The following is a 25,577-nucleotide window of genomic DNA, read 5'->3' as shown; positions in this document are numbered from 1 at the left end:
GGCAGCAACATGTGCTTGGCACGTGTCACCAGCAAACTTGTTCCTCTGAAAACACCCAACTAGTCGACAATAACATGGCTGCAATGGATTATGTTCATGCACAGAGCAAAAAAGAGCATGTGCAAAAATATTACGGCTGTCAAGGTTACTAACAGTTGTCAACATGTTTTGTTGACAATAACTCACCGCCTTCTCCCAAAAGGATGTCATGTGGACAGAGGTCCTGCCGGATGACACCCAAACGATGAAGGTGACCGAGCGCCATCACAGTTTCTGCAGCCCAAAGCCGGATGCAGGCTTCCGGGAGGTGGCTGGGCTTGGCTAGCTGCTTGGAAAGGCTGTCAAGCTCACGAAATGCCTGGGCAGCTTGCGAAGACAGCGACCGCTTCACTGGCTTTCTTGGACTGCCCACACTTTTGGGTCCATCTTTCCGTGTTTCCTGTTTCATCAGGTGCTCGCCGGAATAACTGTGACTTTCTGCCTTGGAGGCTGGAACGTTGAGGGCATTGTTCCGACCGACAATGTCCTCCAGGGACCGGCCCACTACCTGACTTCTGTTTTTGTTACAACACAACTGCGGGGCTAGCTTTTTGTTCGGTTTGTCAATGGCCAGAATGTTAATTGACTTTATGGACTTCTCCAAGCCCAGCGTGTCACAGCTATTTGAAACTTTGGAAAGCTCAGCGCTATTTTGAGATGGCAGGGTGTTTACAACGAATGGCAACTGTAACGAATTTTCATTGGTGTCCGTTTGTATTCGGGACACATCGGTGGTGGTGACCAATGGCTGCTCACTTGAAGTGATGCCTCCTTCGATTAGAGATGTCTCATCTAGGGCGGATACAACTGATGCAGCAGAAATTGAGGCGTGAGATTCTGAGCAAGCAATAGCGAAATCACATTCTGAAGGAGGCACGGGTACAGGTTGGCCTGGAAAGAAAAGGAAAAAAATTCAGGAACGGTTACGATATTCCCTTACACAAGATTTGAGCGCAGCTCTATGTGTGTTTTAATTTTGCGATACATTGGCTGGCGTGGACAATCTGTCCCATGCAGCACGTTGCAAATGGAGCAAAGTGTGGCACGACTCCCTCGCTGATCAGGAGATCGTGAGAGGCAGCGCGTGGTTGATGGATGGGCACAATTCACAGCAGTCGCCGCAGACAGACCTCCACCCATGCAGAACTTTGTTTCCAAACAGACGACGCGCCCTACTCTGGTGCCTTCTCGTAACTACCATCACCGCAGAGCCCGTCTTGCGCAGTGCTACACTTTTGTTCTGATGTTTCCAACATACCCTCGTCCTCTGCTTTCTTCCTCGCACTCTCTTCGCTATCACCGTCTTTCACTGTGTGTGTGTGTGTGTGTGTGTGTGTGTGTGTGTGTGTGTGTGTGTGTGTGTGTGTGTGCGCGCATGCGTGCGCGTGTGTTAAAGGGAGGTACAAGCTATCTAAACTCTAGAAAACATATTGGCAACTGTCAGAGTGGCCTGAATAATTTATTACAATACTTCTTTCTACGAGGCAGTTTCAGTTCGGCATCCAGGAGGTGGATGCATTATTACGTCACGCTATACAATGACTCGCACCACTTCTGTAATCGCTGTTGCTGCCACACGCAGGCACAACCAGAAGAAATGCACACAGCACTCATGGGTATTTTTTAGGAGCAGCACCATCACACCTGGCCTTATTGCTATGTGATGTCAGCCACTACTGGCCTCACAGTTCATTAGCTGAGAAAGCGCTTTTTCACTACGTGAAGGCAACGGACTTGAGTGCCCGACTACAGACATCCTACACCTAACTTAGTGCATGTGAGTGTGCGGTATAGATTCATGTTTTACCTGTCTCTCTTTCACTCCCCATTCCCCTCCCCATGTGTAGGGTAGCGAACTGGACTCAGCCTGGTTAACCTCCCTGCCTTTCCTTCTTCCCTTTTCTCTCTCTCTCTCTCTCTCTCTCTCTCTCTCCTGCTCTGTGTCGCAGCATCAGGACAGTGTCAATGACGCCAAAATTTGGATTTGGAGTGCAAACTTAATACAGTCGACGGCCGATAATTCAGACTCCAAGGGGAACATAAATAAGTCCGAACTATCGAACGCCCGAAAAGACGAATGCATGGCCACTCACCACTTGGTGAGCAGGGACATGCTGGTGGCCCGTTCGAGGGAGAGGAAGGAGATCCCGCACAGGGCACTTCACAAGCAGGGCTAGGCAAGGGCAGTCGGTTTGTGAGATAAGGTGCCAAGCAGTCCCAGAGACGGCCACCCGGGGCATACTCCAGCACCAGGAAGTATGAGCAGTCAGTCTCGTAGAGGCACAGCAGCTGGGCCATGTGGGGCACACCCTGAGGCACCACGCTAGGGCGACCCGAAGTGGAGCCGCTGGGACTCTTGTGCAGCACCTGAGACCATCGAGACAGCATGAACGGCTGGAAATGCTGTTTGCAATTGATGAGGTGCTAAAGAGAAAAATTATATAAGTTGCGTTAGTAAATTGTGCTTCTACAATACCAAAAATGAGGAAAGCAAGAGAGATGTACATGCCTTAGATGTTAGCCTGGCTAATCGCCGCGCATGCTACTCCATGTGCTAGGTGATAACTATGTTATATAGACAGTGATCACAAACACACAAAGCGGACATAAAGTCATAAACACACCAATTCACAACGGAGGAACTCACAAAGTTTCATTAAGGCTCGTGGAGCTCAGAAACTGAACAGCAAAGCATTGACAGCAAAAGCAAGGTCTAACATTGCGCTTATCTCCTCAGACGGTGTTCCAACTATACAGGGATGCTAATGTTGGCACGGCACAGCAAGCAAGGCACCTGCTGCTGGGCAGAAGGAACAGCACCCTGGAAGCTACCAGGTGTCTCACAATGCTGGCTCGATCAGGAGCATTGCCAGTCGCGTTGCGGGTGTTGCACCTCGATGGTGCACAAGTGCGGGTGTTGCACCTTGCGTAGTGTACACAACAGTGAATACCAGAGAGGATCAGGTAAAACTAAATGACTCGTTAGCTACTATACAAAATTGGTGCAACATTTAGGGGATGAAACTGAATGCATCAAAAACTACCAGTATCTCCTTCACACACAAGAAAAATGCGCTTCAGTTTACATACACAATAAACAATATACCACTAAGAAAATACGAGGAGGTGACATATCTCGGGGTCACTCTTACAACGAAATTAAATTGGGAAACTCATATAAATAACATATATGACAAGGCCCTAGGTAAACTACATTTCTTGAGAAGAAAACTTAGAAACACAACTCCTAGTGTTAAATTAAATGCATACAGAACCCTCATTAGACCCGCTTTAGAGTATGCTGACATTATTTGGGCCCTGCACCAGAAGTATTTAACCGAGAAGCTAGAACGCATACAGAAATTAGCATTGAGATTTATATATTCACAATATTCATGTCAAATGAGCATTACGAACCTGCGCGTCAAGGCTAACGTTCAATCACTGGGTCCCCCCCCAGTGTAGAATGATTTCCAGATTAAAATTTCTATAGTTACTTTATCACGGCTCCTATCGAGTACCACAAGCAACATACATTCAAGCGCCATTCAGACTTTCTGCCCGAACCAACCATAATAAATCAATACAACACCATCTCAGCCATAATAACACTCACAAGTACTCTTTATTCCCACACGCCATTTCCCATTGGAACATACTACCCTCTAGAGCCGTAAATTGCCCATCTGCCAACGCATTTATTGACAGTATCGAGAAGCTGGAATTCGAATGGTAATATTACCTGTATTTCATATGCAGCCTCTGTAGATGCATTCTTATGGTAAACGCTGTTTCTCCTGCTTCCCGGACGGCTCATTTAAACAGAGTGTATATATTTATTGAGTATGTTCATTTTTGTGTGTGATAATCCTCTTTGTTTTGGATACACTAGTTACCCTTTATTCTTTTTTTTTTTGTGCTGTATTCCATGCTGTAACCACTCCTGCATGGGCCCAACGAGGGCCTGCAGTATTGTAAAATAAAATAAAATAATATAAATAAATAAATAAATAATTAAATAAATAAAATAAAGATGAAACTGATGCAAAACTGTCGGTGTTAGTCAGTGCCCAGAGAAATATCAGATAATGCTAACTCGACGTTTACTGCCTGTTCCGTTCAGACCAGTGCATAAACACAGCAGCTCAGCAGGAAAGCTAGTGTGCTCGTAGTGCATTTGCACACAATGCTCGTGCCAACAGCAAAAGGCAGAATGCTGTCCTGGCTCTGCCACCCGGCTGATTAAGTTGAATATCATTCAATTTTCAGACCAATTTTCTTGGAAGAAAGGCCAATCTGACAATCAGCTAAGTACGGCACTCATTCTTGTCAGCTGCCATTTCTACTTCAACACCTGCAGAAGGCAGGCCAAAAATTGTCTTTTTTTTTTTCCTTTTTTTTTTTTATGAATGATAATGTGTCTCTGATGCATTCACTGTCCCTTAGCAGTGCAGAGACAGACACCGCAGCCATAGGGGTCCCCATTTGGAACAGGCACATACATGCTGACCACTCCACGTTCAAATTACCTGGTGGGCTCCAATTTTACAGCAGAAATAATGAACATTTGGCCAACAGAAATGTAGAAACACTGGCCAGCACCTTCGGCTGGAGTTGAATTAAACGAAAAATTGGATTAGCCGGAGTCAAGTTAATAGAAGTCTACTGTATTAGGCATGGTTTGAGATCATCTTGCTCTTTGCCAGCACAGGTTTTACATGGTACCACAGATCTTGGAGGCGATGCATTAAGCACCTTATTTACATTAATGCATTCCGTGAGGGCTGCAACCGATTCAGAGTTTGAAGCAGGCGATACTACAAAACTCTTATGTGTTTGGCTGAAAAATGTGTTAATGAGTGAAATGTGTCACATTTTGACTCCATAATAGCATGTCAATTCAATTCAGCTACACTGAGCAGCATTTTCCGCTTAATTTAGAAGACTTGGCAAGTGTGCTGCTTAGTACACACACGAAATCACACATACATATGTAAAAATGGGAACCAAATGCAAATGTCTTGCTTCGGAAAATACATTCAGGCCCAGTAAACTGGAAATGCAAGAAACATTAAACTGAAGGTTGGTACTATAGCATGTCTTGTATGGTAATATTGCGTAACATCTGTGTCTGGCCCCTACAATGTCTGTGGTTCTATGTGTGCATACTGAGTTATGGTCCCTTAGCGGTTCAAACGCATCTTCCTGTCTGTCATTGTTCATGCCGCCCTTAAGCTACATTACCACTCACTGGTGCCCACATATAAGCTAAGCCTAGCTTGCTCTGATGACACACAAATCAAAACACATGCTGATTTGCTGACCAAGCCCACCTTGATGACAACAGTCTGACTCCGCCGCATATCCAAGACGAGAAGCACAGTGCCAACAACACCGATGACCTTGTAATGTTTCAGGTCCTGAACTGGCCCCCTTAAGCCAGGGCCCCATGTAGGTGCTGAAGTGCTTCCAGAAGTTGGTGCGCAGGACTCTAGAACCTCAGGACCCTGACTTAGGGACCACCGCCGTTCACCTTCCATGCGCCTCGCCAGTCGATGCTCGTATATTTGCTCTGCACGTGCCAGGTACTGAGCAGTCTTCCGTCGAACTGCATCCCTCCGCGAGGCACTGCTGTCCTCTGCACAAAGAGATACACAGCACATTATGTTGCTGAAGTAAGAGAACAGGGTATACAATTTTCAGGTTTGTTCGCGCTTAAATTATGCAGTAAGGTGGAACTTCATAACGCCTGCTGTTTAAAGCCATCTTTGGTTGTGCCATCTCTGGCTTTGCAGCATCATACTCGAGTGTGTCATGCAAATATAAATCGCGAGCATGAGTAGTCTGCTGCAAACACCAACGAGAAGTGTAGATTTTCTTGGCCACAGGATGATGGTGCCATCTGCTCCAGAAGGCGCTACTGTTTCTTTCACGGAGAACATGTAATTGTGATTTATGCCAAATGAAAACAGCAGGTACAGACGACTTCAGCTAATTTGACCCTTACGAGATAGACAAAATTGATTGAACTATCCGATAGGTCAAATCAAACACGATGCATAAAAATGTCAAAATGCACCGCCAATTCATTTGGCGCTATTTGCCAGAGTCTAACACACCCCATGAATCAAATGCATGCACCACCACATTGGCAGTGCGTGAGTCAATGATGGATGATAAATGATCACATTTGTTTACAATACTCCGGGTGTTAGTAAACAGAAACGATAATTCAGACGGTCGATATTAATAGCACGTTTTGCACCCACTTTCTGTGTGTCTAATGTAAAAAACTCAGCTGGAAATTACATTAACACTCCTAAAGAAAGCAAAAATTGAATGCGCACTCGATTTTTTAGCAAGAAAAAATATTGATCGCCCTTCCACTACAGTGAAGAGGGGTGCAAGCGAAGCTTGGGATATGCGACCTTTCGCTGTCATAACACCTTGGCTTAGTGCTCCCTTACGGCGAGGTTGGCACGTCAACGACGAGCCTCTTCTCGAGCGAGTTCCCAGCAGCGTTCATGAAACACCGCCTGTTCTTCAGCCAAATGTACGATGCGCGGCCCGCCCCCGCTCCATTCCTTCAATGCAGCCTGCTCTTCGACAGAATGAACCAAACGCAGCCTCCCCATCTGACTGCTGGGCTTAAACTGGTGGGAAATAGCAGGTGCAAGGCGAACGAACACGCGATCGCACTCTTTCGCTCCTCGGGAGGGAAGGAACGCCTGTGACTGGCTCACGCTTTGCGCTGCGTCTACTTCTTCATTCATATAAAACCCGCTTTAAAGGTTGCATATGATGAACTGACAGTGCCTGAATTGGTTAGTTTGGTGGTCTCGTAACCTGGAGGTCTGTGGTTCGAATCTGCAGCCGGACAGGCAATTTTTACTTTCGCGCGGCTTGGGTTTTTTGAGCCAATGCAAGCTTCGTTTGAATATATACTATGTTGCACAATGGCAGCCGGATTCCTAGAGTCAGCTTCGCCGCAGCACATTATATGAACGCCACAAAGGCAGCTTCAGTTTTGTATCCGACTGCACCGCACAGGCAATATTTGGCCCAATTCTTTTGAAAAAAAAAAAGTGCATATTAAAATCGGGTGAATACTGTAATCAGACATTGTGAGCTATGGTTATTATTTGAACATCTTCCTGGGCTGGCTGAACATAGGTGTTTTTGACAGGTGTGACATGTGTTCAACGCATTCAATGTCCCCTAAACTCCACCGCAACGGACACTACCACTAAAGGGTCACTATTAGGGTAACTATAAGGGTCAGACATGAGCGTGCTGACTGGCCGAGTTCAAATTTTATGGCGAAAGCCAATTTTAGCATCAAAATAACTAAAGTTTGGACCCATAGAAATGCAAGGATGCCGGCTGGGACCTTCATTTGGGATTGAACTAACAGAAAAATCAAATTAACTGGAGTCGAATTAATAGAAGCATACTTTACTACATCCAAACATTGTTTTAAATGAAACACACTGCAAACAATCACCTCTGCATGATATTTGAGTGCAAATGAGTCGTTTGCACATGGCTCCCTTACTTTTGCAATGTTCAGTAGATATAATTAATACAGTGAAGCCTCGTTAAACCGTAGTTGACCGGAGCTCGGAAAAAGTACGCACTAAACAGTAGTACTGCTTAACCGAAATAGCATGAGATTGCCCACTTACCTGTCAAAAATGGAACTCGGAGAGATTGTGATGAAAGGGGGAAAAAACATGCAGTACTTATTCACTTCAAGCGACAAAAGTGTTATTTTCGTTTGATGCCGCGGCGGCCTAGCAGTGATGACAGCGGCCTCAAACTTACTGAAGCTGAGAGCCAGCTTTGCAGCCAGTCCCCTCTTTTCGGCAAACACTCGCATGGCAGATTCCTCGTTGGCGGTACATATTCTCCATGCACGCGCGCGGTAGCGCTGCAGAAGTCACGGGGCGCCATTTCCATAGTGGGGTGCTGTTCTCGTTGTGACGACTGCATTCGTGAGGCTGACGTAAGGCGCAGCTTCTGCCACTGTCGGGCCTGAATCACCGGTGCTGTTGTTTTCTGTGTCATCCTCATCGCTGTCGCTAGTCGACACTTCGGCAACAATGGTGAAAAGTCAAACCTCGTAGACGACATCTCTTTGCGGTGGCAGCAGTGCTGCCAAGCAACTTCTTCGCATTCCAAATGCCACACACTGTAGTCAACAACAGATCCCTGTCGTGTGCCAGCAGAGACTTTTTAGTGTCGCGTTCGATAGCATGAACATGGCACGAACGATGTCTAATTTCTTTTCTATGGTGAGCACCCAGCGTCTTTTTTTTATCTGAGCTTCAGCATGACGCTAGTCCTTGATGCTCTCTGGCACGGCGCCGAAATGATGTTGAAGTGGCTTCACGCGCAAATGCACAGGGCGCTTGGAGGCCGTGGTTCGGATCTCTGAGGCTTGTTGTTCTGCTGGAGGACCCGATGGAGACGACACACTGCCGTGTTTGCACGATGAAAAGTGGGAACACTATGTGTTAACCGATACGTACGCAATAAGCTGGTATGGTTTATGTGGATTCAAAACACATTGTTTTCAATGGCCGCTAAGTCATGGATTTGACTTTACTACTTTTAAAACGAAGCTACTGTGTAAGCGGGTACGGTTTTATGAGGTTTTACTGTACTTTATTATTTCTGTTGCTTACACACCCTTAAAAAAAAGGCCCCTGGTCCAACCCGAGATTAAAAATGTGTTACATAGTAGTAGTTGTGCATGATACTACAATGAACATGCAGCTGCAAGACATTTCAAAGTGAAGCCATAATAGCAGAGTTACAGCCATCTGACGGCCGATAATGTGGTCGCTGCTGGTTTCTCCCCCTCCTTCGTGTCCCATCTCTCAGGCCGTCTCTCCCCCTCGCCATGTACTTCTCTAACTGGCATGTGGACACTACATTATTACAAATTACCTACGTAACGCTCATATTTTTCTCTCGATTCAAAGCACCGTCCACTTCTATTTAGCATGACTCCACGCTTTTCGGCTACCTTCTGTTGCTGCAGAGCTCGCCCATGCTCCTGTGAAGCTGTGCTGCAATGGACCCTGTGTTGTGAATGATACGCAACCACAGCCTGATTTGTTTACAATAAGTTGTCAGAGCCACGACAACCCACCGCACAAAAAGAAAAGAGCAAAAGTAGGGACGAAGGAGGCTCCTTTGTTTGTGGGATGCCTATTGTCGGCGCCTCCAACAAAAACGAAAGCTGAAGCACTGTGATGGTGCAGAGAAGGATTTGCATTTTGTTTCTTTTGCTGCATTTTGGCTTTCCTAAATGTGTCCTTGAAACGCAAGCAATGTGGCACTGCGAATTGCAAAACAAAACACGCAACAGAAGTATGCATGACGAGCAAGCAACACGAGGAAGAGCATTCATGCAACTGCATCAACTGCAATGAGGCACACCGCAGATGAACCGGAAGTTGCAGGTTCTCGTAAGTTGAACAAACAACTGCATTTGAACTTGAACTTTATTTGTATCTATACAACGTACAGATGACAGGGGCACAGACAAAAAGCCATAAAATTGGCTTGACTAGGTCTGTGTCTCTTATTGGTTTCTTTGGCATCATGTATGATGTCACCCTTGTGACATCACCTACAGCACCCTCTTGAAATCACGACGTCGAAAGGAAGCACCGGAAAGGCCAGGAGAGTAGCATGTGATTGTATTTTTAATTTTTGCCGTCCCTATGGATGATCGTCAAAAGTGATTGTCACGTCATTGTGTGCACGATCCACGTGTTTGTTTGAAGTGTGCAAAAACAATGTCAGAGGTGGTTCAGAGGCCCTTACGTGCATCAGAGTAGGACATGCTACATACTGTTATTGTTCAGAAGAAATGAAAGACAGCATACAGTGAGAATGGAAAGGATAGTAAAATGATGTGAAATGAAGAAAACACAGTGTCTGATTGGTTGCATGACACTGCTGACCAACCATCAGTGGCACTGCACATGTCATCCTGGGCCTTTTCCAATAATCATCCAGCATGCTTGCAATGACAAAGGCAGAGGGGCAAGCCTCACAATGACAATGCACCATTGAAGAGAGATGTCTCACGAACCACTCAAGCAATACTTTCTGATTTTTGGTCAAAGGAGAGCACTCACTTTGCACTCCTTCAAGCAGGCTGCTGACGGCCACCTTGTAGAGGGAGAAGGCCCCTACAAAGTCGCCTTGGGCTTCGCAGGCGTACGCTTTAGCAGCATAGCTGGTTGCCTCGTGCAGGTAGCCGACACCCTCCGCGTCAAGCGGCGACACCGGTGTGCCAGGTGTGAAGCTCGTGGATGACTCGTGTCTAGACCGCCCCATGTCTCTGCCTTCGCAGCTATCATCTGCATCTGTGTTAGCATACATCATCACATTCCAGCAACAGCTGGTAATTCATAATGTTAATGTCTTTTTATGTATACAGTGAATCGTGGAACAAAGGTTAGATGCAGTGACGTACCTTTACCGCGACTCAAGTTCGTGGCGCTACCATTGCTTCAAATACATGTAATAATTTTTCACTACTTGTGTTAAGCGGACTTGTACGTAATGAATTACATGTAATTAATTACTTGTAATAAATTACATATTTGGTAATTTTGTAATCTAACGATTACAGTTAAACCTCAATATAACAAACTTCAATAGAACGAAATTCCTGACATAACGAAGTATTTAAATTTTCACAACCTCCTGTCCATAGAACATCATGTATTTAGAGCCTCAATATAACGAAGTGTGTTTGTATGCCATTTCAATATAACGAAATTTTGCTTCTGCTGCAAAGGAGCAGCAAGAAAATAAATGGAAACTTTTGCAGACACAGATGGTAAAATTATTGAATTACAGGTGGCTGCTTGGAAACGCATCTCTCAAATCGCACGCGGAGCTGCGACAAGAGCGATCGCGGAAGTGGAGCCGCATCATGTTCCTTATAAAGTCCAAGTGCGATAAGATCCTATCACACCACGTGCAATGTGTGCTTTATGTGCAAGTGAAGGTGTGCGAGGGTGAGAGAAGAAAGATGGTGCGAGCAAAGGGAAAGAGGGGGAGGGGAGCGAGCTCGCGGTAACGCGATCAAGCGCGCGCGAGGTGGGGGGGGGGGTAAGTTGGGCGCGTGTCTAGGGGTGCAGGCGCATGGCTGTAAGCGCAGCTGAGTGCATACACTGCAGTGCATCCTGCTTTAGAGGTGAGCTGCCACGTGTGCAAGGAGAGGGAGTGCCGAGACGAGACAGCGTGGCACCATGTAAGCTGTCCTCTGGCGCGTTTAGTATTGAAGGTTGTGTAATCTCGAGTTTTGGTGACCCGTTGGAGTGACAGGTAGACCAAGCGTTCGCTCCCCGCTGCCGGTGCAGGCAAAATCATGGCTGGCTTTTGTACCGCCGACGTGGAGATATCATTGACATGGCATGAAACCGTATCATAACCGACTCCCAAATTCACCAAAATGAATTGTTTTCTCATTCAAATTTGCTTTTTCTTTTCGAGTGCCCAATAATGCGAAAAATATCGCGGCCCCTTTCTGCGGAACTAAAATCGATAGGCGACTGTACTTATTTGCATAAAAGGTTGAATTTCAGTACAATGAAATTTTGATATAACGCAGCAAAGTGCCGATTTTACCTCCTTCGTTATGTTGAGGTTTAACTGTACTTGTTTACTCAGCAACAGTCAATGTAGTTCAATTACTTTCTTTAGTAATTAATTGCATGTAACCAGTTGCATTTCTGAACCTGAATTCTTTGGTCTTATGTGCCAAAACCACAATTTCATTATGAGTCACGCCATAGTGAGGGACTCCAGATTAATTCTGAATCTTTAAACTTGCCCCCAATGCATGGGACGTGGCCGGTTTTGCATTTCACCCTCATCAACATGCGGCTACCACAAGTGGGATTTGATCCCATGACCTCGTGCTTAGCAGCGCAACACCACTAAGCCACCGCAGTAGGTAGTTACATTTTTCAAGAAACAATTTATAACAGCCAACACAGCTTTGAGAACTTAAATTTGGCAGGAACTAGAGTGTCCAAAGGGATGATAACATGTATGTGCGCTGCCTCCTTTCTACAATCAGCACACTGCAGCTACTCCTCGATGACCTGAACATGGCAGGCTTGCAGATTTGCACACCTCTCTTGGAAATCCCGCCTCTCAGCCTTTCTCTTACAGTAAATTTTTCTCTTTCTCTCTTGGAAGCACATTTAGGTGGCCTTCATAGTTGCTAAGAGCTGCTGCTCAATTCTTCTTCACTTAGTGCATCTATGACTTCTCTGATACAGACAAAAGTTTTTGGCTGTTAAATACTGATGTTTCTATCTATTTAATATGTATACTATACATGACTCGTATACGCCTATTTTTGTGATTGTAACGCACAAACAGTATTAATAGGGCTTAATAATATAGAGCTGTATATTTATTTACATTACACATTGGGCCACCTTTCCAGGAAACATGAACATTTGCTGGCATCCACTACAATTAGTTGCTTAAGTCTAAATGGCTAACGAGTGAAACGTGCCAGGTGGTGGTCTGCCGGATGTCGGCCAACAAATGTCAATGGCCCTTCTATGGCTCGATCGCAATGGCTCCTTCGGACGTTGGTGCCAGGGAATCGCCTATAGACAATTTTTCAGTTTTCCACTTGCCTTATTGGGAGCGCCTTTCACTAAGCCAAGCAACAATGAAGTGCTGCGCTGAATAGAGCATAAAGACCTGAGCACCACGGCCTTGAGTTACCATGCACAATCTTGTAAGCAAGTGTTTGTATGCTAAAACACAGCCCTTCTCTCCAGTGCATATCGAGCTAGTTTGCAGTGTCGCTGCCAGATGTCTCCCCACGAAACTGAGAGAGGATTGCGGAAGGAACTTTTGAAAAGCAATTCTTAGTGAAGGTAAACGACGTTGAAGGGCTGGAGAAGATACATTGAAAGAGCAATGGCAGTTTGTTCTACTTACTGTATTTGTACAGTGTTAATAAAAGTAGCCTGAAAAGTAATGTTAAAGTAATCAATTACTTTTTAGCAATTGCTCAATCACTTTTGTGGGGTGGTAATTGGTAACTGTTATCCATTACATCTTCAAACATCAAACTGTAATAGGTTACTTTATTTCTGTAATGTGTACAAGCCTGTGCTTAAGGGAGGCCTTGAATAAGGGACATCTGTGGATCTTGAAACGGCAATGTTTGGTTCTCATTATTTTTATTTCCTGCCATTGGTGATTGCATAAAGCAAGCTTTCATTGATGTGACAGGACAATGTAGCGGTTGAGGAAGCATGTTGTCAAAGAAAAGCAGTCTGAAAATAGGGCATGATAGAACACTAACATACCAGTAACAAGCAACGCCCAGCTTGCGTTATAAAACAAAGGGAACACTGCGTCGGTCACTACGACACAGGAAATTAAATTAATGTACGCACAAGCCTTCCTTTAAGAAAGAAATTATTTCTCTAAAAAACCTGCTTCAGCCAACTTGGTTGGCTCTCCCTCTTCTCAGCAGAACAGTGCACCCCTTTGAAAACCAAATTGCAATTTCCTCCTCATATTGTTCTGTACATTCCTAAAGCCATTTACTTGAACAAAAGCTCCACTTGTCATGCTTGATACCTTTAAGTTCCAACTCTGTCCAGTCATCAGCCTCTTCCTCAACCGTTTCCTTGACTGGACCAGGAAAAACAAACGCAGGACCACTAGGCGCCGGCGTAGATTCATCTCCAAGGCAAGCACAGGCATCAGCGGCTGAGAGGATCCATGCATTGCTCAACGAAGCCAAGTCATCGCTGTCATCCTTCTGTAATGGCATGAGAAGCACAGGTACACATGTTACAACAGTCTTCAACGTAAATTATAATGTGCACTTTAGGTAGTAGTCATTTGTTATACTTCTGTGCACTTGCGTCCGCATCTGTTGATTCTGCATCCTGTCTAAAGTAGCAATAACCACGCATTTTCTATGGTTAAGTTGTGTCAGCCAGCTTCAGTGATAATTCTGCTTGCAAGCACAGCCTTTACACTCACCAACCAGCCAACCAAAAAAAATATTGAGCATAAACCATCAAAGAATGATTGCCAAAGTCAAGCAGTAGCTTTTCCGCTAGTGCTGCTGGAGACACTGCTTGGTTAGCTGCATTGCTTAATGCTGTAAGGCATGTGGCTGCTATTACACTGCACTGCTTCCAAGGTTGGCCCACATTACAAGCTAGATTGAAACCCTTGTGGAGAAATGCATTGTAGACTGGCATTAGGATCGGCCTACCAAGTCACCACCTATGACCACATTGCATGCAGTATTGACCCATTTTATTCAGCCGGACCATTGTCCAACCAAAGTGCAGAGAAGAGCCAAAGAAAACGTCACTTTAAAAGGTTTCCACAGCAAAATAAAACTAAGGTTTGTGCACCTGCTACTGAACACTTAGTACTGTACCTGTAGGATGGGGTCAAATTCAGCTATGTCAGGACGGAGAAATCCTGTGGGCGATGTCTGGTGTGGAGTTAGGTGCCGGTCCTCTTCCTCTCCTTCTGCGGCCATCGAACGAGCGGACTGGTCAGCCTCTTCCTCCGTTGTTGTGCGCGAGTCTAAGCTGACGGCATCAGCGGTCGAAGATGGTCCCCAAGATACTTCAGAGGAACAGTCGCCTCCGGCAAGATCAGCTGCATTGTTGACGCTAGGACGGGAGGAAGTAAACTATGTCTGACATCACAGTGCAATTAGCAGATTTAGTCTCTATGTTCTCAAGCACACATTCAAAGGCCAGACTGAAGGAACTGCATGTGAAAGATGGTGTGCAAGCACTTAAGACATTGCACTAATGAGATGGACAAACATTCACAGTTTCTGGTTTCATGCGGCATAAGGTGCCATGCCAAGAATACAGTATAGGTGCCATCTGTTAGCAGGGTACATGAACAGATGCTTGTATGTACATGGGAAAAAGAGCAACGACACTCACCGCTTCAATTTCTTGGAGTGGTCAGCAGTGCTGCCCTTTGACTGAAGCGGTCACTGCGTTCCTTAACACTCGCCAGTAATTCCAAAACTGCGGCTTTGTTATCTACAGCTTTCAGCACTGACTCAAAGGCGCTGTGGTTGGATGTGTTAAGCAAGCAACCCTGGATCACAGCAATCACTGAGCAATTTTGGCAAGGTTATTGCGATTGTGTACTGACTACTTCATTGAGCAAGAGGCATTGCCCTCCAATATGTGTGTTGTGTAGAATAATGTATTAAAAAAAATGTGGGTGTTTTTGTCACTTCGATCGGATGTCACTTGTTGCAATTGAGACTTCGATTCTCGCACTCCCTTCACTCTATCGAAGAACACACCTTTGACAAAAGTACTTCATAGGCAAAGTGAATATTCAGTTGAAGACAAGGGTTGTACTAATGTTGAGTAGTTCTCACTGGAACTGCATTAGCCGTAGGTCGACAGACATTGCTTTTATATATGCACGCAACAAGTTTGACATGTTTCAACATAAATTTGTGACAACAAGGTTACAGTAGATGTGTTCACATTTGTTCTAAGAGGCCATCTGGAAAGGACTTTATCTGGCCCTCTAATGAACAATTTATATTAAATCAGTATAAGGATCATAATAGGACGAGTTGCCCTTTTTTATAAGTATATTTGAGTGTACCAAACACTTATATAAAAAACAAATAAATGAGACAAAGGTGTTTATTAGCACTTGCTTACCTGACTCAGTTACAGTCACACGCTTATGTCTTATAAATCATTTAGATTCTGAATGATACTATATGCACTCGCTTATATTCCTAATAAGCATGCAATGGCAAAAGCACAGAAAGAAGAAACAATTATAAATGACAACAAAGACCATTACAGTTTGCACTGTGAGTAACAAGTAATTTTGCGCCAATAAAGTAAAAATTTCAAGAGAGCAGCACCAGAACATTGGTACTCTGGCAAATGCTAGTGTGGCATAGGAGAAGTGTTTCAAGGAAGGTTCCATTTTTTTGTAGAATCCTGTATTTGTGCTGCTCTATTTTTAAACCTGTTCCTGCACCAACCAGTGCAACTCCATACAGTTCGTGAATGCACTGCACACTATGATGGCTACAGCTTTGCATATCCTTGATTATACACATCATAACAAACAAACTACAGAAAAAGGTACCCACAAATCTTGCTTTTTTATTGTTTGCCAAAACTTGGAGTCATAAAATGTAAGTCAGCCACAATGAACAGAACACCCCCTCTTATGTGGGTGAGCCTGTGGGGGGCATCCACAAAGTTTGTATTACTGGAGCCATAAATTTGAGCGTGTGAGGGGGATGAGGCAGACACGACAGGCATCACAATGAGTGCACATTTCTATTTTCAGTGGCAAATGAAAACGCGGTTCTATATATGCAGTACCACGAAACACCTCTTGTAACAGCTGAAAAAATGCCAAATAATTGCCAGTTCTTCCATTGCCATTGTTGCTTACCACTGATTGGACGAGGAGTCACTAGGTTTGGACGGCGGTGCCAGCAAGGGTGGCCTCAGGCCCGACATCTCCCCTTCAACATCATCGTGGCATTCTTGGCTGTTCTGTTAGAAGGGAACCCGAGCGTGACATCAACATCACACTTAAATGAAGCACTCATAGCTTTCACAAACCACAAACAAGTCATGCACAACAATACGAACAGATCATAGCAAATCCACAGTGAAGGCACAGCCCTATTTTATAGTCAAACACAAAACCTTCTTGGATGCATCATCGCATGTAAATTCAGTGAAAAAGAAGAACTGGACATATCCACAAACACTTCTGATGCTTCCCCAAGAAGAAAAAACACAAAAAACACCGAAAATCACATGCTGCTGTTGACCCTGCTTTTTATTGCCCGTATGAGCACTACTCATTCAAATCTCCTCTTTAGCCTTTTAAACCCCAGGCACAAGCTGCAGGTGCCCCATCAATTCGTAACAATATCAACAAAGCTGACTCCTACACATTCAGGATACAGTTTGTTTTCTTTTCTTTGGCTTGCTGGAAAGCAACCATGCTCACCAGTTCCATGCAGCAAATGCAGTCAAGCTTGATTGAGGGTTATTATTTTGCAATTAGCATTGACTTGATTATAATGTGCTCAAACAATAATATTTATTACATATCTTTTGAAACAAAGAACCTTTACAGGAACAAAGAATTTACGTTTTAGGTGAATATAGAAAGAAAAGCAGAGCAAGAGGTGCACTTCCAAAATCAAATCATTGTGTGCAATGACATCGTGCAGTAAAAAAATGAAGAGAAAAAAAAGGCAGGGGAAGAGATTTGTGGGGATTTAAGAGGCTAAGTAATTTTTCTTCTTCAAATCATCAGATAAATTGTTTTTAGCAGATTTTTGTTGCGCCCTTCTTTCGAGAGATTGGAGACAGATGCTACACAGTGATCAACATGCCATACATAAGCAATGGTGAGTGGATTCTCTGATACATCATTTGACTAGGATGTTGTGCAGCCACGTTTATTCTTACTGCTCAAATTTGTTTTTAATTTCTTTATGACATGCCTCAATTTCACAAAATGCTTTCTACACACTTACAGCCACTTTATGTTTAAGCAAACAGTTGTTTCGACGCAATTAACATGATAACAAAATAGTCTCAACTGAATGACACTTTAAACAGGTGTCACACCTAGAGCGGCAACATGCTGAGGCAATAAAAATTGCGGAACAAAGTGTACTTCCTATCAAAGCAAAATTTTTGTAGTATAACTTGATGTGCATACTGTTGCTGTGTATGTGCTTAGGCTTTGTGTCTTTATGGTGCACCTTTTATCTAAGTAGAGAACGATTGTGCCATTCCACTCATATGTGCTAAGCTTTCCATTAGGACCTATCGAATCACTCTAGCAGCAACAAAGCTAGAAAAGTAAACATGGCCATTGTTCATTACCATGTCAGAAAAGCGACGTGAGCTTATCAGATAACTCAGTGGGCCAGTGTCACACACAGCATTGGCTGTCACTTGCCTGCAGGGCCTTATCACCCACAACCGCAAAGCCTAGGGCATGTTGGTAAAATCATCTATATGCCCTAAGCTTCACAATCTCCTATAAAGTCTTTCATTCAAAATTTCAAAGTATCTGAATTGATAATGGTGATGCTGATTTGTGGAGTAGGAAGCAAAGAGTGTATGTAATCTCGGCATCCAAACGGAGTTGGGGTCGCCAGCTCTCGAGTGGATGTAGTCGAGATGCGAAATGTGGAGGAGGCGACTGGCGGCGACGAACCCTGCCAGTTCCAGGAGCTGCCATTCAGTATGTGTAGCCTGCAGTTGTATACCATGTCTGAGGTCTACATCAAGAAAGGTGCAGTAGCTGTATGGCTGATATGGCTACCAATGCAGATAGGGATACTGTCAATGGTTAGGGCCTACACCAATACTACTACCATGACAAAAATAAAACCAGTTTTATGTCTATGACAGTGCAGCTGAAGGAAAAAAGAGAAGAACGTCCAACTAAGCTGTCAGGCAATATAAAAAGAAAATCTAGTTTATTTATTGTTATTCAGTAGAAAAAAGAGCAAGAGTGGAGATATTTGGCCATCCGGCAGAGTTAAGTTGGGACTCTGGACATCTACTTAAAGGTCAGGACTGTCCCACTAAATTCGAGATGGTTGACAGTTCTAAATGGAGTGCAGCTTATGTTAGCCTGACCAAGTTATAGAAAGTAACAGCTATTCAGTGAAAAAAACCAACAAAAGTGAATCTTCAGGAAAGAGGGATAGAGCTTGGTCTAGGAAAGGTGAATGATCACCTCAACGCCCAGAAAGAGAAATAGGCAAGCAAACTGCGTATTATATAGCAAAAGTGATAAAACATGTAAAAAGCTTTAACAATACGGCATGAAACAGGAACAGGCATGAACAAATTAATTGAACACATGAAGAACTGGCTTTCAAATATGTTACATGTCTGTATATGGATATCTACTACAGCACACACAACCAAAACTCAATACGCAAAGAATGCACTGGAAAAAGCAACGTGCAAAATTGCACAGAGGACAAGAGAGACAAAGAACAGTGGTGCATTGTCAATGTTAGGTGATAGCAGTGGGCCATGTGCAGACTTACTTCGAAAAATTTTACAAACACTTGGCTGTTGAACAGGACGGGATACTGGGCGGCAAACTCCAAGAGGCAGAGAGCAGCCTTGCGCCGTTCCTCTACCGTTTCTTCCTCGAAGCGACCTTGAAGGTGTGCAAAGACAGCCGATGGCAGCGTCACAAGACAGATGAGGATAGGAGGACAATGGCCCATTTTGTTTTAGACAAACACGCTATTTGTGTGTTACTTCAAAATGAAAAGCTGCTCTATGCAAGTTAGGGGCAAACATTTGCCACGTGCACCTTGATTTCGGGAATTGAGTTTAAATATGTGCACGTGAATTATGCAACTAAATTTTATAGAAGGAGAGGAGCCCATAGGTGACATTAAAAATTGTGTTCGGCATCATAAATAAAATAAAATAAATTTAAAACAATAAACTACGCCCTGCCAGCTGCACCTTAGTATTGCAGGCTGCCAAATCGGAAAAATAAATAGAAAGGACCGTAGTCAAATAAATTTTGCATGTACTTAAAAAAGAAAGGGCGGAGGGAGGAGGGGGGGTCTACTACCACAACAAAACCACCGCCTGAGGAGCAGAGGCTGCGGGATTTATTCAAAAATTGTAAACACTTGGTGACAGTAGCAACAACAAAAATCCTCAATTTCTTTTAATCATCGTTTTTCAAGACAGAATACCCAAAGTAAAGCTACCTTCTAATACAGGACATCGCTGCCACCTACAAGTATCAACAAAGCAAATTGTTATTGCTATAATTGTGAGACGGCCGACATGTAGGACTTCTCATAGTAAGCAACTGCCAACTGACACAGTACGCAAATAACTAGAATGAATTTCAATAGAGAGCAACAAGAGAAGAAGCAAAAAGAAAGCTCCACATATGTAAACATGATCTACAAAACTACAACTGGCACTTTAAGCGTACTGAACGGTCACAAAAATTAAACCAGTCGCGCGACATAGCAGGTTACGTCGGTGAAAGTGAATGAGCACTACTCGACAAGCGCTTCTGCAGCTGGCGCCAATTACGTAACATGCGACTAAGCAGTAAAATGGATATGCACGCAGCTAAATTTCCTCTCAATAAAAAGCACCCTTCAACGCTGTCAAGCTGCCTAATTTCTTTACGATTATGAGCCGAGCGCGTTAAACAACAGTGATCGCGATCGCTGAAGACATACTCACCAAAATAGCTAGCCTTGGCAAACTTCGGAAAGTTTCCTTTCAAATGAAGGCCTTGGTAAAGGTGAAAGAGAGCCTTGTACAACTTGCGGAAGTCGCTGTACCTTTTCCATACTACGACCTGACGGCAAGGACACATAACCAGCCGTTAATGACGCGTATGTAGCAATTAAAAGCACGAAACAACGAACGCTCGGTCGCGCCAATATGCATACCTGAGAGGCCGCTTCCACCGAGTTCTTGGGAAACACCTGTGAACGTCATAAAACATATCATTCGACATATAATGCCATCTCTACGCGCCGAGCACCCATGCATCTCTGCGAGAGGCGCAAATCAAGTAAGACTATATTGGGGCTGTCGATCGAGAGCGCCCAACCAGTCTGAAAACCAGGGGCCGATCGTTTACCTTGGAGACAACCTTGTAGATGGTGTAGCCTTTCTTGTGTCGTGTCGGATTCGACACGCAGAAGCTCCTAACCCAATCGTTGTGACCTGGTAGCTTTGACATGGTCGAGTGAAATCATAAACAGAGCGGAGAAGACAAGTCGCGCGACAACACAGAGTGAACCATGACTGAAGACGATCGGTAGCTTGTGTCACGTCACAGACAACACCGAGGCGACAACTTTCGGTGGTGAACGTCACACTGCACGATGTTCTTCATCCTGTCGTGTAATCCTTGAAACGAGAGGCGCGGGAGCAAACTTCCACGGCGGCACACTGGACTGCTTACACGGCACACACCACCACCACAACACCGGATGAACCGAACACGAACTACACAAATCCGCATGAAAATCCCGACTGCTTGCCTTGACCCATGTTGACTTGCTGAAGCCGACCAGCACTAAGCCGACGCGCCAGTGTGCCAGACTGCCAATAAGAATACGCCCTCTAAATTTAGCATGCACATCTTAGAGGCTATGCTTTTTCACGTTGAATGCGCCGGGCGCAATGTTGGGAGCCAGAAACGTGAGTAAACACTTAATATACTAAACTTATTAGTAAAAATTTGTTTTAGATTCTGGTAATAACATTAGTTTACATCTTGTAAAGGAAAATTATCGGCGTAATCCAACGTTAGCCAATATGTTTTCCAAACGCACGTCAGTGCCGTATCAAGGCGCGATATTCAATTTGAAATTTACGAGAGCTGAGATTAGCGACGTAACGCGGCGTTGCACCAATGGTCGCACAACCATTTAGCACCGTAGTATATCGGTCTGTTTATCCGCCTCTAAATCAAAGCTTTGAACAAGTGGCATCGCGGTGATTCCTCGCTGAAAGCACCCACTGTGCGAAAGAACGAAGGGCGCCGTAAAGTTCGAGCAGTTCGCGAATTTAAGGTTGGCAATATCGATGAATGATTAATCGACTAATTGATTAAATGTGGCGACTAATTGGCGACTAATTGATTAAATGTGTCGATCCCACAAAACGATTAATCGTCAGCGATGTCCACCTTTCATTTAACCGACTTAATCGACTCGACCGGTTCGATTAATCGTTTCCGAAAGTTTTGACAGGAGTTGCGGGAAAATTTTTCAGTCGTACTGGAATATGGCGGCGCACGAGCAGTGACTGTGGGGCTGTGGTAGAGCGACTGTTGACTATTTTTCCGAGTCTCGAGGTACGCTGAGGCGAGCGCTCCCCCTCTCTCCCACCACACCGCAGACGCCACCATGCCGGCGAAGTCGGAGGCCTTGAAACACCCTCGCAATTCAAGGAGTACTGTAGCAACCCAGTCGTTGATCGTCGTGCCACTCCCAGTACACTAAAGACCTGGCACAGCATTCGCGCCGGTTTGGACCATGTATTTGACCTAGCGATAGAGTTCATGTCGATTCCAGCATATTTATAGCGTTCGAGCAACTATTATCGCATGCTTGTTGCGTGGCCATTCAGAGGAGGTGTCGGTTTCACCCGAACATCCCAGCCAATTGACATTCCTTCGCTCTGTAGAAAAGAGCGCGTGGTTTAATATCCTAAGCCAGCAATTTTCTTTTCCCCTACGCATACTGAAATTTCTTACATATTTCAGTTGGACTTCAACTTTCACTTGTGTCATTTTTTCTCTTATTTCTTGTTTAATGGTACTGTAGAGATTCACCAGTGCCATGTATATTATTTAATTCTGCGCTAGTGCCATTTTAAAACATATATTGTTTATCTTTTCAAAAGTCACTAGTGCCAACTATATTTAGTACTTAACAAGCTCAAGATTATTCTTTATCAAACGTTTATACTCTTCTGTTTCAAAACTCTCGGCCGCGGCGGCCGCGTTTCGATGGGGGCGAAATGCGAAAACACCCGTGTACTTAGATTTAGGTGCACGTTAAAGAACCATAGGTGGTCTAAATTTCCGGAGTCCTCCACTACGGCGTGCCTCATAATCAGAAAATGGTTTTGGCACGTCAAACCCCATAATTTAATTTTTTTTTTCTGCTTCAAGCTGGGTTCCACCTCTCAAACAATAAAATAGGGTCCTACAAAAGCAGATAACTGTGTTTCAACCTTATTTAAATCGCCGGGCGAGAATTTCTATTAATCCATTATTCGACGAAAAAACTATCTGTCAAAAGTGGTTATAGGCTAAAATGATGAACGATTAATAGTAAATCGAGTAAAAAAAATACTTAATCGACCATCCCTATTCGCGATGTGCGAATTAAATTATAATTTTTTATGCTTATAGGGCGAAATTTCGTTGGACCACGCCCCCGATCCCCGCCTGCTTTGCTGATTCCACTGGTGCTCGTGTGTAGGACGCAGATAAATCGAGCAAATGCTCGCGGTCCGTGTGCAAAACACATTGAAACAGCAAATGTAATGCTCTAATTCTTGACGAACCCAGACGGAAAATAGGAGTTCCCCCATGATTTGCACATTCTTCTACACGACAACGCGCCGCCCCAGGACGAGCTGATCGCGCTTTGAGTTCGAGAAAGAATACGCGACACAAATAATGGAGAATCTCAATACGGGGAGGCATGGTCTGCGCTCGATCGTATTGCCGCCGTCTGCCGAGGCGCCCGCGGCCGATGACTTCCTGCCACACTTCGCCGTTGCATATCTATATCCGGGCGTCTATATGCGGTCATCAGATGAGGAACCAAAGACACCCATAACATGTTCTCCCTCTAAAGCGTCCAGTGCTCCACTGGAGACCGCGTATGTATACTGCACAGGAAGAGGTAAGATTTGATTACGATTGCACGCGGCATACTAAAGTATTACTAAGGTAATTACTATTACTATTACTAAGGTATTACTATTACTATTATTACTATTACTAAGGTAGTACTAAGGCATACTAAGACATACTATAGGTATTTTATAATGCTTTCAGGAGCCAAGTCGCAACCCCTTTAGACTCCGTTTTAATTATCACCTACGGATATACTCACTTTCCCGCTTCTCAAGCGCGGAATGCCGTATACACTGTGTCCCAGGCTCCAGCTAACACGTAACGAGTAAGAAAAGGAGAAAAGCGAAGCACAAAACTAACTGTATGTTGTTAATAGCCACTTGAAGAAGCGCCCAGCATTTTTTTGTGCTCGTAAAGTGACTAACGATAAGGAAATTACTATTGAAGTATTGCTTAAGTTCCACCATTATGACATAGCGAGCTTTTAGAGCGTACTTGACAACTTACGTAGCAGTTTTCGCGGCGCTATATTTAGCGCAGTTAGTTTATCTGGTATCATATATATATATATATATATATATATATATATATATATATATATATATATAGAGAGAGAGAGAGAGAGAGAGAGAGAGAGAACTTGAGGAAAAGGAAGGAAAAGAAGAAAATAATTACGCGGATAATACCGCACTGTGCGTATCGATGTAAGCGAAGCTTTCTGTGCTGTTTGCTTTGATTGGCGATAATTAGCGGTGCCACACTTCGGCGAATGTCTAATTTCTTCAGCGTTTAGTCCAACACTGCAGTGGTGAGTTGATGTTAAACGTTAACTTGCATGCACAAATGCTGGTTGTCTGCGTAGTGCACAGAACACACAGGGGGAGGTGTTTGCTTGAGACGTTGTTGTGCGCCCTACTTCGTAACCTCTGAGAGGGTCGAGCATGTGCATTGCTTCACATGGCACATCGCATCGTGGCAGAAGTATTAAACTTTATAATTGAATTATCGGGCTGTACATGCTAAAACCACAATCGGATTGTGAGGCACGCGGTATGGCGGAGTCCGGATTAAGTTTGACACCGTATAATGTTCTTTAACGTGTTCCTAAATCTAAGTGCGCGAGTGTCTTTTTTTTTTTTTTCGCCCTCATTGGAGGCCCTGCCCTCCCCCCGGAAAACTTCGGAAGGGGCTCGGGCCCCGGAGACCCCCCCGTAGTCGGTGCCTATGGTCACACCATAGCCAGAACTACAGCGTGGTCATTCCATATGGTCGTCATGTAGTTAGTCGTCGGCACACCGTCGTCGTCATACCACTGTCGCTGCTCCGGTCAGCGTCTTCATCTCATGGTGGTCACGCTTCTTCGTCATGAGAAGTCTTCCTTGTTCTATGCGGCCACATGCCATGGAATTGCGCTCGCCCGGGCTCTTTCGGACAAAGCGGCAAGAGATCGAACCCGGCCAACCGGTGGTATACACCCGTTACATGCAGGAAGTGTTTGGCGTCACCCTAAACACCATGATCGAACCCAGTGGTCATTACGCGGCATGGCGGTATGATCGACCAGAAGTTCACCAGAGGGGTTCAGTTAGCCACTTGTGAGCACGTTCTTCGGTACGCATAGGCCGCTGCTATCTATAATGACTAGATGGCGTACAAAGTCATCACGGATGCCCCCCCCCATATATATATATATATATATATATATATATATATATATAATTGAAGATACGAAGGAGCACACTTAGGAAAATTCTGACGAAGGCCGTCCCACGGCCGAAACGTTAAACCATTAAAAATGCAATTTTCGTAAATATGCTCCTTCGTTTCTTCAACCACCTATGCACCGGACCTACAGAACTTTTCCTTGTATATATATATATATATATATATATATATATATATATATATATATATATATATATATATATATATATATATATATATATATATATATAGAGAGAGAGAGAGAGAGAGAGAGAGAGAGAGAGAGCGTTTCTACGGTGTTGGGGTCGATGAGGTGAATCAATTGCCTTCTAGAATAGATGTCCGCTGTATCCTAAACTGACATT

General features: G+C 44.3%; 1 protein-coding gene across 2 annotated transcripts in view; it reads right to left on the bottom strand.

The window, feature by feature from the left end:
• Positions 1 to 21,177, bottom strand: part of LOC142576097 (ribosomal protein S6 kinase-like 1) — a 34,119-nt gene extending 12,942 nt beyond the window's left edge. Inside the window, exons 1-11 of one of the 2 annotated variants that reach the window (XM_075686041.1) lie at positions 20,767 to 21,177; positions 20,573 to 20,608; positions 20,361 to 20,478; positions 19,181 to 19,296; positions 16,537 to 16,640; positions 14,507 to 14,747; positions 13,687 to 13,870; positions 10,194 to 10,424; positions 5,373 to 5,677; positions 2,133 to 2,406; positions 187 to 930 (exon numbers count right to left, since the gene is read on the bottom strand). In XM_075686041.1, coding sequence (XP_075542156.1) covers positions 187 to 930; positions 2,133 to 2,406; positions 5,373 to 5,677; positions 10,194 to 10,424; positions 13,687 to 13,870; positions 14,507 to 14,747; positions 16,537 to 16,640; positions 19,181 to 19,296; positions 20,361 to 20,478; positions 20,573 to 20,608; positions 20,767 to 20,868 — 2,455 coding nt within the window. In that variant the 5' untranslated portion in view covers positions 20,869 to 21,177. The remainder of the gene's footprint in view (positions 1 to 186; positions 931 to 2,132; positions 2,407 to 5,372; positions 5,678 to 10,193; positions 10,425 to 13,686; positions 13,871 to 14,506; positions 14,748 to 16,536; positions 16,641 to 19,180; positions 19,297 to 20,360; positions 20,479 to 20,572; positions 20,609 to 20,766) is intronic. The other variant, XM_075686040.1, reaches the window with a different exon arrangement.
• Positions 21,178 to 25,577: the final 4,400 nt, after the last annotated feature.

The sequence above is a fragment of the Dermacentor variabilis genome, chromosome 3, assembly GCF_050947875.1.
Source record: "Dermacentor variabilis isolate Ectoservices chromosome 3, ASM5094787v1, whole genome shotgun sequence".
Classification (NCBI taxonomy): Eukaryota; Metazoa; Arthropoda; class Arachnida; order Ixodida; family Ixodidae; genus Dermacentor; species Dermacentor variabilis.
This window is presented reverse-complemented; position numbering and strand designations above follow the sequence as displayed.